Source organism: Malania oleifera, chromosome 1, assembly GCF_029873635.1.
Source record: "Malania oleifera isolate guangnan ecotype guangnan chromosome 1, ASM2987363v1, whole genome shotgun sequence".
Lineage (NCBI taxonomy): Eukaryota > Viridiplantae > Streptophyta > Magnoliopsida > Santalales > Ximeniaceae > Malania > Malania oleifera.
In genome coordinates this window covers 3,028,259-3,041,976 of record NC_080417.1, presented here as the reverse complement: position 1 = coordinate 3,041,976, position 13,718 = coordinate 3,028,259, and the positions used below count along the sequence as shown (strand labels likewise).

General features: G+C 35.6%; 1 protein-coding gene across 2 annotated transcripts; it reads right to left on the bottom strand.

The window, feature by feature from the left end:
• Positions 1 to 3,005: 3,005 nt before the first annotated feature.
• LOC131153802 (probable mannitol dehydrogenase) lies at positions 3,006 to 5,084 on the bottom strand. 2 transcript variants are annotated; one of them, XM_058106261.1, is made up of 5 exons: positions 4,907 to 5,084; positions 4,581 to 4,694; positions 3,897 to 4,410; positions 3,660 to 3,813; positions 3,006 to 3,391 (listed from the first exon to the last, which is right to left on the bottom strand). In XM_058106261.1, the coding sequence occupies exons 1-5, from the start codon at positions 5,002 to 5,004 to the stop codon at positions 3,189 to 3,191; spliced, it is 1,083 nt and encodes a 360-aa protein (XP_057962244.1). In that variant the 5' UTR covers positions 5,005 to 5,084; the 3' UTR covers positions 3,006 to 3,188. The 2 variants fall into 2 exon arrangements, with proteins under 2 accessions (XP_057962244.1, XP_057962250.1); XM_058106267.1 differs by having other exon boundaries at positions 3,246 to 3,391; positions 3,679 to 3,813; positions 4,907 to 5,083.
• Between the last annotated feature and the right edge of the window lie 8,634 nt (positions 5,085 to 13,718).

Below are 13,718 nucleotides of genomic sequence, written 5' to 3'. Positions count from 1 at the left end.
AGTCTCCTTAGGTGACGTCAGAATCGTACCATCCTCTAAGACCATAGAATTAATCATCGTAGAATTCCATTTTTGATTAACAACTGCATGAAAAAACTTGAAATTTTGATCACCCTCCACCAACCATCGCTTCTTCGCAAGTTAAGAAACATGAGTTTCCTCCCCTCTTTCCCAATAAACCAGTTCACATTTTGTAACCAGGAACTCTATCTCTACCTTGTGATTATATCCCCTTTGTAACTGCTCCTCCAGGTCTATCATTCGATTCTCCAAATCCTTGATAGTAAGGTCCACCCGGTCAAATACCTCTACATTCCACTTCTTTAAAGCAACTTTAGCCTTTTTTAGCTTAGCAACCAACTTACACATATGCCCGAAACCTGAACTAGTTCCATCCAAATCTGACACATAAAGGAAAGGAAATTTTCATGGGCACTCCACATATGTTGATACTTGAAAGGAGGTGGCCCATATCTTGTCGAATGATTTGAGAAATGTATTAGCATAGGATTGTGATTCTACGCCTTCCTCACCAAGTATTCCAGCCTAGCTTGTGTATAGTTTGAAAACGATTAATGAACGACATATTCACAGGAGTCTGGTCAAGCTTCGCCCATCTTCTAGTCGAGCCAACTTGACCATCAAACCAAGACATACACCCACCGTGGAACTTTGAATCAACAACACCAAAATTGTTCAAACAATTATTAAACTCCTCCATATCAGCCAAAGGTCTAGGCTGCCCCCCAATTCGTTCCCCGTCCCCCCGAATAATGTTAAAGTCTCCCTCAATAAGCCAATGATTCAACCCTGCTTGTAAAGCTTCCAAATCTGTCCAAAGACACCTACACTCAAATAATATATATGTACTAGAAGATGGTAAACACAAAGTTATCCTAACTAAACAGTCAAGGTTTGAGACTTCGGATTTCAACTTTTCGTCTCATCCGATAATATCTTGATATTTAAATGAAAAAAGGTAGAGAGACGGACCCATTATCCCGAGTATGGTTGATCATTTGACATTCACATAATATATTTATACCAAGATGAATGTAATCTTGATTCATTATAAATTGGGCAAGTAAGAAAATTTCTAATTGAATTACGTACTTTGATTATGATAGGCACGTGATGTGAGGACTCAAAGAGAAGATAATATGTGCAGTCCTCCCTTTTCTCTACTCTATTACATAGATCCGTGATGTCACAAACTTTTTTATGTTTTTATGAAACCATTCAAACTAATAATGTAAGATATTGGTGTGAAGAGGAGAAGAGGATTTAATTTTCTCAACTCTCCTTCCTGTTACACCTTTGCCTCCTATTCTTTCTCTTCTATTTCTTCTTATATATTGTGTGCAAGGCGCCTATAAGTTTTTATAAATTTTCTTCATTTTTAAAAATTTTCATAGGTCTCATTTGAAATTCAAAAATTTTAAGATCTCATTTGAAACTTGCAAAATACGAAAGAAAGAAAAGAAAAGGAAAGAAAAATATAAAGTAATTCAATTTCTAGTGTTTAGTTATCAACGAAAGTAAAAAAGAAAATAAAAGTATATATCAAATCAATGAACAAAATTTTGATTTTATATACAATTAATGTTTAATTTTTTAAAATTTTCAATCATATTAAAATGAAAATTTACTTTTAGTGGTATTTGATCTAGAGAGAAAAATATAATAGAAAATGAGTTTTCTTCTCATTTTTATTTCCTTTCCTTTTCCCCATCAAATTCTTGATCCAAACATGCCCAAAGGAAAGAAAAGAAAAATATTAAAGAATCCACATTTTCATGTTTGGTTATAAAGAAAAGAGAGAAAGAAAAATTAAAATAAACCAAATTAATTCACAAAAATTTGATTATATACATTATTAAAATTTGATTTTCCTAACTTTTTATCATAATAACAAAATCTTTTATTTTTCACAATATTCAATATAGAAGAAAAATATAATGGAAAATGGGTTCCCTCCTTATTTTCCTTTCCTCAGGCAAAATCTTTGATCCAAATAGGGACCATAACCCCTTGTTTGGAAGTCGGAAAATACTAAGGAAAGGAAAAGAAAATATGAAGGAATATGTTTTTTCATATTGAATTATTAAAGAAAGTAAGAATGAAATTTAAAAATATTCTAAACCAATAAATAAAAATTTAATTTTACGCATCACTAACATTTGATTTTTCTTCATTTTTAACCATATTAGAATTCTTTTTTGTTTTAAATAGTATTTGAGGTGGAGAGAAAATATAGCGGAAAATAAATTCTCTCTTTATGTTCCTTTTCTTTTCTTTTCCTAACTCATTATTCTTGATTCAAACAGATCCTAAATATTATTAAAAATAAAATTTTGTATTATAATTAAAAATTAAGTACCAAATATTAATGATGTATAAAATCAAAATTTTGATTATGAATTTAGTATATTTTTTATTTTTTCTATAACTTTCCTTAAAACCAAACATAAAAATATACATTTCTCTATATTTCTATTTCCTTGTCCTAATATTTTCCAAATTCCAAATAGACCGTTGGATCAAGTATTTTACTTAGAGATAAAAAAATTAAAAAATAAAGGGGGGTGAGAATAAAGGGGAAATTCACTTTTTGTTGTATTGAGTTTCATTCAAATCCAGGCAAATTCATTGCTTGAAATTCATGCTCCAAAATCACTAACTTAAAAATAAAAAGTTCTTCTAATATGATTAAAAACTAAAAAATAAAATAAAATAAAATAAATGATAATGATGTGTAAATTAAATATTTATTTATTAAACCGGTATATTTTTTATTTTCTTTACTGTCATTCCAATGATGATATTGTGATTCCAAGAACTAGGCATGTTGTCATTCAAACAATGTGTGTTCAAGAATCTGCATGACCAATTTCATGCTATAAGTTAATCATTGATTTGTTTTGGTGAGATCTCAAGCTTCTACCTTTTGCTTTTGTGTTTTCAGATGCAACATTTAAGTCTAAACTTGCTCAATATAGAAGTTATCAAAATTTGTGATCACTTTATTAAATTATTCATTCAAAAATGCAACACCACAATGTTCATTTCATTCCAATAATACATAAGATTTTTTTATAAACGCAAGATGACACCAAAAGAAAGAAAAGTTCATCGAACACAATCCATTATTTTCTAGGAATTAAGTTGAGGTAACTGTGCTTAGTTAATTAGGTAGCAGTCATTGTATTCCCAATGTCGATAACAAAACGATATCTGACATCAGCTTTCTCAAGACGTTCCATGGCAGTATTAACGTATCTCATTGGAATAACCTCAATATCTGCTGTTATATTGTGTGTTGCTGCGAAATCAATCATCTCTTGCGTCTCCTTCATTCCCCCAATCATACTACCACCCACCACCTTTCTCCCTGCCATTCCACAATTCATACATGTTAGCGAATCATTAGGGTTATAATTTGAGCTTTTATATGCTCTGCTGATGGTGCACAAGAAAAAAGGAAAATAGCGAAAGACAAACACAAGCCACCACAATATGGGTGACTTCTTAAGCAACATCATAACCTTATAAAAAAGATTTTCATATTATCTCCATTATGATTTCCATTTGATCTATAATGGCGTCTTGTGTTGACGCCAAACAAAACATATCTTATATATATATAATTTGTCACTTACCCGAAAGCAAAGGAAAGACCGGAAGCTCTAGCGGTCTGTCTGGAGCGCCAACCATGACAAGGGTTCCATTGGACTTCAATAGGCCTAGAAGGGGTAGGAGAGGGTGAGCGGCAGAGACTGTATCAATGATGCCATCCAATGTGCCCATTGCAGACTGTCCACCACAAATAAATTATTTATAAATAATTCCTATATGCACTCATGTAACTTAACGTGTTGATGTTTAAGGCCACTTACATTCATTTGGTCGGGGTCACGGCTAACCAGAAACGAGTCAGCACCAAGATGTTCAATGGCTTCCTCCTTTTTGTGGGGCAAAGTGCTAACCACAGTCACATGAAGTCCAAAGGCCTTAGCAAACTTAATAGCTACATGCCCTAAACCACCAAGACCAACCACACCAACATGCATACCGGGCTTGTCGAGACCATAGTACTTTAAGGGGCTAAACACTGTGATCCCGGCACATAACAGAGGAGCGCCACCATCAAGAGGCATGTTTTCTGGAATCCCAACTACGAAGTGCTCATCAACCACCATAATGTCAGAATAGCCACCGTATGTGGTGGTTCCGTCGCGATCGATACTACCATAGGTTAGTATCATTTTGGGACAATAGTTCTCAAGATCATTCTTGCAGTTATCACAAGAGTGGCAAGCTCCAACCATACACCCCACACCTACTTTATCTGCGACGTTGAATTTTTTTACCTGCGTTCCTACCTCTGTCACAATTCCCACGATCTCGTGCCTGTGATGTTCGACAATTTAGCAATTCGAGGCATCAAACTAATTATTCTGATGATTGAAAGTTTGAAACTTTTATTTGTGTATGTGCATAATTATTTTATGTGAAGTGCTTAATTGAAAAGAGAGCTCTGAAAACAGAATCTAATAGGAATAGGGATATTGTACGAGTACCCAGGAACAAGAGGATATTTAGATGCGCCCCATTCATTCCTCGCAGAGTGAAGATCAGAGTGACAAATCCCACAGTACAGCACCTTGAATGCAATGTCCTTCTCCCCTGTTGTCCTGCACCAAATTATGAATGCAAATTATTGAAAATCCGGAGGCATTGGATCATGGAAGAACAACTTAATTAACTGGGAGAAATCTAAAATCGTAATTAAGATGCTAATGGAGCGTTGGTATTATAATTTTCTGATCATGCAAACCAGACCGAATTCTACCTAAAAGAAAGAAAGAACGAAAGAAAGAAAAAACAGGGGAGATCAGAATTGTGCCTTCTGGAGAAGTTGAAGGGAGAAAGAACTCCGGATGTGTCTCTGGCTGCCCATCCAAAGGCCTTTCGCGGCTGCTCTTGTTCTGCTGATTTCGCCATTAGTATTCTTCCTTTCTTCAATTAGTCTTTTTAGAGACGGAGAGTGATGATGGTAATACTAGCTGCGAACTGGTTATGGCGGAAGTTAAGATGTGCTTATATATTATATATAGATGGAAGAGTGGTGGAGAGTTACGTACCGGCTGAGCTCAAAGCGTAAGCAGTGGGACGTCAGCGGGCGGAATCACGAAGCATACGGGAACTCCTCCTCCCGTACGGTAGTCGAAATAAAACATTCAAGAGCAGACGCCGCAGTCGCCATGACTTCAGCGCGTACGTCTGCATTTGCCGACGAGTTTATAATTTTAACGGTAAATTAGAAATTGGGTTAGTATGAAAATTTGTAATTGAGTTACCTAGTTTGACTATCATAGGTCATAGGCACGTGATGTGAGGACTCAAAGAAAGAGCGTATGTGGAGTTCTCCCTTTTCCTCTCGAGTAATACTTAGATACGTCATCAGTTATGTCATTTTCGATCCTAAAGAAAAAGACTTGCCCTATGAGGAGTCTCGGATTGACTCAAGTCCGGTTAAAAAAGTTGGGATTTGCACCATCGTGTAAGATGTGCACGATTTAGCTTAGGCTGATAATTGAACCAAGGTATCTTCGCCTCGTAAGGAGAATTGGTTGTGGCTTAATCTCGTAATTTAAGTTAGGGAGTCTTTGCCCCGTAAGGAAAGTCTAAGTGGCATCGTTTTATTCGATTAAAGTGAGCATTTAGTGAATCCTTGAGCTGCTGGCTTGAGGCGAGGACGTAGGCAGGATTAGCTGAGCCCTGATAACAAATATTATGTCTCCTCTTTATTTTCCGCACTTTAATTTTTATACATGTATGTTTAATTATTTTTTATCTTGATTGTTTTATATACATTCTTTGATTATCAGATGAACTGGTAACTATTTATATTTATAGGATTTTGTAAGTATTAATTGGGTTTGTAATATGGTGTTATTTAGTATTTTAGTAATCATATATTTAGTAGTTTAGTATTTTAGGTAATCGCATGTTTAATAGCTTAGTATTTTAAGTAGTTACATATATTTGGAAATTCAGTATTTTAGTAATATTATATAATTAGTAATTTAGTATTTCGAGGTAACATCTTATTATTTAGTATATTTGATTTTAAGTAAATAATAAATATTTATTATCTTAGTAATATTAGATAGCTAGTACATTAGATTCAGGATTATAATGTATATTTGGTATCTTACCATTTTAATATTATGTAAATGATACATTAGTATTTTAGTTATCTTTTAGGTTTGATATGGTATGCTCCGTACTCTAATTTGAATTTATATGTCTATCATTATTATAATATTTTCATATTACACTATTAAATATTTTCAATTTTTTATCCCTATGATTTCAAAAGGGGTATGAGCTTTCATGCTTCATGTACCTTTAGCTCTGAGGGAATATATATATTACGTATATTTTTGTACGATTTATTTATTTATTTATTTATTTTGTATGTGTATTTGTAAATTTACGAAACGAGTAACCTAAAAGGCTTTTTAAATTTATTTTGGCATGATTTCGTAATTAATTAGGTATCGTTCGTAAGAACGGGCGCGTAGGGGGTGCTCGTACCTTCCACTCGCGTAACCGAACTCTCGATCTCAGCTTTGGTAACGTAGACCGATTCTACCTTCAAGTGGATAGTAATTAAATGTTCTAACTATATTAAAAGGTTAGTGGTGACCCCGCTATTCATGTTTTTCCTGAAAATATAAAATGATAATTTTTATTTCGCCACCCCGGGACATACGCGCTTTGGAACGTCGCTACACTAAGGTATTCCTTGAGCAACTACAGAAAAGTTTGGCCAAAAAAAATGAAAAGGCTGAAATAAGCAACCTTTTAACTAGTCTTCTTCTTTTGTTTCTTTTTTTAAGCCAACCCGAGTTGTTATTGCAATTTCAATTAACCATTTTGAACACGGGCGCTTAACATCTTTAATACCAGATGACACATATGTGAAAAATCCATTAGGATTAAAGACAGGTACAGAATAAATATGCAATGGAAACAATGCACCTCCTTCCTAGCTAAATCCTCCAGCATTAGTTCACCCAGGGCGGTGCCTAATTCAACAAAATCCTCTGCCTCCAATGAAGCCAACAATGCCAAATCAGCTAGCTAACAAAATTCGGACTAGGGTTTCTTTTGGGAACATTATTAAGGGTAAAGCAGAACCATCATGAGATGTATCTTTCTTGCTGCTCTTGAAGAAGCCTTGCGACTTTGCATCCAGTTAAAGAGTGCCCACTTCTTCGAGATCCGCCTTGCAAATGTCCTCTCTACCATTCAGTTTGGCCACAATGCTGGCAGGTGATGACAACTGAACTGCAAGCCTTAATGATGCACGTTGTCCAATCTCTCCAAGGTAAGCTAAACTTTCTTTATCTACAACCAGCTCCTCCACCTATGCACGTATTGCTAAAATCTGTATCATTTTGGTTGGACCATAAGTTTCTGTTTGTATAATCACAACACGATCCAGAAGGTCAATCGGTATGCCATGCGAACTACTCATATCGATCCCTCTTAGAATGAGCTCATTGCTCATTGTGTATAGGAAGAGGAAATGATTAAGCGAGAGAAGATAGAAAGTGCTCACTTAACAGCTTCCTCTAAGGATAACAAAATGAAGTAGGATAAGGATGCTGCAGTTGGGACATCCCAACAAAAACTACAAAAGAAATCAGACCAAGAATTTGTCTGCTACTTCTGCAGGAAAGGAGGACACCTTAAGAGGGACGGTCTCAATTACGCCGCTTAGCAAGAAAATAAAGGTACGCTTCTAACTTTAGTTTGTTCTTAAGTTAATTTGGCTATAGTACATTTACGTACTTGGTGGGTAGATTCTGGTGCTACTACTCACATAAGTGTGTCAATGCAGGGCTACCTAAGAAGTCGAAAGCTGGTTGATGCTAAAAGATTCATCTACATAGGCGATGACAATAAAGTTGAGATTAAGGTAATTGAGACATTCATATTGTTATTTAAATCCGGTTATATTTTGGATTTGGAAGAGACATATGTGGTACCATATTTTAGATGGAATTTGGTTTCAATTTTTGTATTGGACAAATTCGGTTATTCTTATTCTTTTGGAAATAATAAATTTTGTCTTGTTCAATATTCAAATATGGTTGCAACAAGATCTTTGGTTGAAAATTTATCTGTGTTGGATACTATTGCCTCTAATAATGAGTCCTTGCATGCTAGTTCACGAGATTCTAAACGCAAATTAATTAAGGAGGATTCCACCACCTTATGGCACAAGCGGTTATGCCATATCTCTAAACAGACAATGGAAAGGCTCGCGTCAGACAGAATCCTGGGACCCCTTAACTTAACGGACTTTAAAGTTTGGGTGGAATGTATTAAGGGGAAACTAACAAACAAAGAAATTTAGGTGCCAATAGAGCCTCAAGTGTCTTAGAACTGACACAAACTGATATATGTGGTTCATTCCCTACGGCTTCTTGGAATGGATAGCAGTATTTTATCACGTTCATAGATGATTACTTGCGCTATGGGTATGTTTATTTGATACATGATAAGTCACAATCTCAGGACGTGTTCAAGGCTTTCAAAGCCAAAGTTGAAAACCAACTAGGCAAGAAAATTAAGGCCATGAAATCTGACTGTGGTGGTGAATACTATGGTAGATATGACGGATCAAGAGAACAATGTCTAGGACCCTTTGCTAAATTCGTAGAGGAATGTGGTATCGTCCCACGGTACACCATGTCAGGGAAACCTAGCATGAATGGTGTTACTGAGAGACGAAACAGGACGCTTAAGGACATGGTAAGAAGTATGATTAGTCATTCTTCTTTACTGAAATCTCTCTGGGGAGAAGCACTAAAGACTACAACATATATATTGAAAAGGGTGCCAAGTAAGGTAGTAGCTAAAACTCATGAACTTTGGACTGGAAAAAAGCCAAGTATTAGGCATTTAAACATTTGGGGTTGTCCGGCTAAGGCTATGCCTTATAAAGATAAACAGGACCTAATGACAATTAGCTGCTACTTTGTTGGGTATGCTAAAAGGTCAACGGGTTATAAATTTTATGATTTCTCGACAAGGACCTTCTTTGATACGAGAAACGTCAGGTTTCTTAAGGAAGTTGAGTTTGTGAGGGGAGATAAGGTTAGAGATATTGTCTTTGAGGAGGAATTTATTTCTCTTCCTCGTATTGCTATTGAACCTCTTGAAGAAACAATGCAAGACAATGTCATTGTACTCCCTACACAAAATGAGGATATTGCTCCAGAAGAGCAAAATCAATAACCTCAAGAAGTGATGCCATTAAGGAGATCCACTAGAGAAAGGAGAATTGCGATTTCGGATGATTATATTGTCTTTTTCCAAGAACATGAGTTGGACATAGGTGTGATGCAAGATGATCCAATCAACTTTCATCAAGTCAAACAAAGTTCTAATTCTCAAAAGTGGATTGACGCCATGAATGATGATATGAATTCCATGAAAGCAAATGACGTTTGGGATCTTCTCAAATTACCTGAAGGTGTGAAGCCCATTGGTTGCAAATGGATTTTTAAGACCAGGAGGGATTCAAGGGGTAATATTGAGAGATATAAGGCACGTCTAGTTACTAAGGGATTCACTTAGAAGAAAGACATTGATTATAAAGAGACTTTATCTCCAATTTTATCAAAAGACTCTTTTAAGATTATAATGGCATTGGTGGCTCATTTGGACTTAGAGTTTCATCAGATGGATATAAAGACAACGTTTCTCAATGGTGACATTGATGAAACGATTTATATGGTGCAGCTTGAAATTTTTATTTCTAGAAATCTAGAAAATACAATCTGCAAATTGAAGAAAACCATCTATGGACTAAAGTAGGCTTCCCGTCAACGGTATCACAAGTTTCATCAAATAATCATCTCATATGATTTTAAGGTAAATTCAGTTGATGATTTTGTATACCATAATGTCATGTCAGTGGGAGTAAGGTTATATTCCTGCTTTTGTATGTTCATGACATATTGCTGGCGAGTAGTGAAATAGGCTTATTGCACGAAACCAGGAGAATCTGACCAAAAATTTTGAGATGAAAAATATTGGGGACGCCTCTTTGTATTAGGAATTCAAATACATTAAGATCGCTCCCGAGGTATACTTAGGTTATCACAAAAGAGCTATATTGAAAGGGTACTTGCTAGATTTTGCATGAAAGACTGTCACTCAGGAGATACACCCACAGCTAAGGGAGAAAGGTTCAGTCTCGATCAACGCCCTAAGATTGAGGTTGAAAAGAAGGAAATGCAGAAGATTCCTTATGTGTCAACTGTAGGGAGTCTTATATATGCTCAGGTATGTATGCGTTCGGATTTGGCATACATAGTTGGAATTTTAGGCAGATATTTGAGTAATCCAGGATTGGATCATTGGAAGGCAGCTAAAAGGGTTATGAGGTATCTTTAGAGAACCAAAGACTACATGCTCACCTACAGGAAATCAGATCCACTTGAGATCATTGGCTGTTCTGATACTGATTTCGCTGGATGCCAAGACAACAAGAGATCCACTTCGATTTATATCTATCTGCTGGCTGGAGGTGCTATTTCCTAGAAGAGTGTTAAGTAGACTCTTATAGCTCCTTGGACCATGGCAACAAAATTTATAGCATGCTAAGAGGCATCTAATCAAGGAATTTGGTTGCAAAATTTTGTCACAGGGCTGCATATCTTGGATGGGTTTGAAAAACCACTAAAGATCTATTGTGACAATAAGTCTGCAATGTTGTATTCAAACAACAATAGAAGCTCCACCAAGTCAAAGCATATTGACATCAAGTTTCTAATTGTTAAGGAAAGGGTTCAGAGTTGTCAAGTGTCGATAGAACATATTGGGACAAACTCCATGGTTGCAGTTCCACTCACCAAGGGTTTATTGCCTAAGGTGTTTTGTAGAAATCCGAACTCGGGAAATAAAAGGAAATAAATAAGTAAGGAAGGAAGGGAAATTTAGAAGAACAAAGCAGTAGGACTCGTCGACAAATCCCCTGTTTTCGTTGATGAGTTTTCTTCTTTGACTCATCGACGAAGTTCAGGCATCATCGATGAAGAAATCCCGAGTGACAAGAAATTTCAGGCTTAAGGTTCGTCAATGAACCCCTCCTTTCATTGATGAATGTTCTTCTATAATTTTGACGAATGCTCCATTTCTTCGAAGAAGTCGGCCGAGTCAACGGCCTATAAGTAGGTTTTAAATTACTTCTTGATTAAGAAATCAAATATATATATATATATATATATATATATATATATATACCTAAATCCGCGAATCTCGTCCTTCTCTCTTTGATTTCTCGTCGTTCGTCGCCCGAACTGATGATTGGAAATCACCACGAGGATCTAGGGCCAATTCTCTACGAGTTCACTGGAATGGAATCGTGTTTTGAGGTTTTCTGGGCATCACTCCAAAGTTGAGGTAAGGGTAGAAATGGGTTATTTATTTAGAAGTTAACTAATTAAATGGGGTGTATGGTTCTGGGGATGTTTAATGATTATTATTCTGAGATGGAGTTCTTGGAACTGTGGAAATGTGTTTTCAGGGTTTTGGAGCCCGTGTCGCCATGGGTTGGGCTTTAGGAGCGTCACAGGAACTCTCTCAGTAAACAGGTAAGGGGATTAAGTTAAGTCAGGTTTTTATTAAAGTTGAACCGATTAAATTGCAGTACATATATATATATACACACATTTATGATTTCAAGGGTTATTTTGAAAATCGATCGTTCAAAGTGGACTTTATAAATTAAAAATATATGATATGGTATTTTAGATAAAACAAACGGTGGAAAACTGGGTTTTATCTTATGAACTTCAAAGTGTGTTTTCTTGGTTTTTTAAATGGCTATATTCAAATATTGAAATTGTGTGGCAGGTGAATAATCGGTATGGATTATGATATAACTGAATTTGGGTATGATTGTGAAATACTAAATTGTTTGTGAAAATACTAGAACTGCCTTTGTGAAATACTGGGTTTTATTTAATGGCCGAGGGTCGGGTTGTATATGACGGCTGAGAGTTAGGTTTATTTAATGGTTGAGGGCTGGGTTGTGAGAGCCGGGTTTATTTAACGGTCGAGGGTCGTGTTGTATATGACAACTGAGAGTCGGGTTTATTTGACGACGGGGAGCCGGGATTTTTGAAATGGCATATTTTATACGAAATGAAATTTATACTACAGTTTTATTACTTAAATTGTGAGCACGACATCATTGTTAGGGAATTATTATTTGGCCATGTGCGCCCACATTGTACAAAGAGGTGTAGGGTTGTTTCAGCCGATTAGCCTACGTAGAGGTGGTACCTTCCCTAGGGTCTGGACTAAGAAGTTGTAAGATAATTGGACCTGCAACTGTGTTGCGGATGCCTGGAGGTGTATTAGCAGATGGATACTTTGAATTTTTGTGGGTTGATCCCCTAGAGCTAAGCCCAGCCTTTGGTCCGCACAACCCGTCATGGGGCTTAAGCATGTCGCTAGTCCCAGGGAGTGTCTTTTACCCATATATGTTAATTTATCTATATTGTGTTATTATTTACTGAAATGGTTTATACTGTGGAAACGAAAAGGGGTATTTTCAGCAGTCTAGGGTGAGTATATTGTATATATGCTATTTTTGGTTAACTGGAGAATGGGATGTTTTCTGTATATACTAAAACTCATGTTGGTCACACCTTGATATTAAGTTAATATGTCTTACTGAGAAGTGTCTCACCCTAATATACAAATCTTTTTTTTTTCAAGACCATCTCAAGGTTGAGTATAGCAAACTCTCGAGCGAGGTAATAGCCAGTTTAGTTTTTTTGAGTGTCTATAAAAACTCTACTGTATTTAAGTTAAGTGTGAAGTTTCCTAGATATGTAATATGGTCGCATGGACTGAGTTAGTTTTCTTTTTTTTTTTTGGTTGAAATGTAATATGGATATCGGGAGACTTTTATATATGATAGCAGTTAGAACTCTAGTAATGGATTTTGAAGAATGTATTATTTATTTTCACTGTATTTATAGAATGAATATGGTATCAGGTACATAGACATTACTAAAGTAGTACCTCGGGCCCCACGTGGCGGGGCGGGGCGTTATAGGTGGTATCATATAGTACATTTCATATAATATATAACTCAAACATATCTCATTTCATATTTCTGCATAAAATATGTCATATCATAATTTCTGAATAAACTGTTACATATATATATATATATATATAAATCTGTTCACGGCATCTGGGTCGGCTAAATAATCACGGCATCTAGGTCGGCTGAATTATCACGGCATATGGCCGACTGAATAATCACGGCATCTGGGCCGGCTGAATAATCACGGCTTCATCGCCTGTTGAATATCATAATATACTGAAAATATAATTTCTCTACTTTTTATAGATTGTCTAAAAAAAATGTCATCAAATCATGCTTGTACTGTGAATTCATAAAATATTCTGACATACCATTATTTACAGTAAAATTTATACTTATGCCACACACAAGTGAGTACTATTCTGTAATAAATTATCTGGCCCAAGGAAAACATATTTTGCTGACAAAATAATATTAAATCTATTTTCAAGGTTTCCTCAGTTCAACATCAATATTCCCAAAAACTATTCTAAATCATATATAAATTTCTGAATCAAATATTGTATAT

Bases quoted from the DNA above. Each gene is read 5' to 3' on its own strand.
- LOC131153802 (XM_058106261.1), bottom strand. From the start codon at position 5,004: ATGGCGAAATCAGCAGAACAAGAGCAGCCGCGAAAGGCCTTTGGATGG. The intron at 4,411-4,580 runs GTACTCGTACAA...CGAACATCACAG, and splicing joins AAATATCCTCTTGTTCCTGG to GCACGAGATCGTGGGAATTG. The intron at 3,392-3,659 runs GTAAGTGACAAA...GTGGAATGGCAG, and splicing joins GGTCTTTCCTTTGCTTTCGG to GGAGAAAGGTGGTGGGTGGT.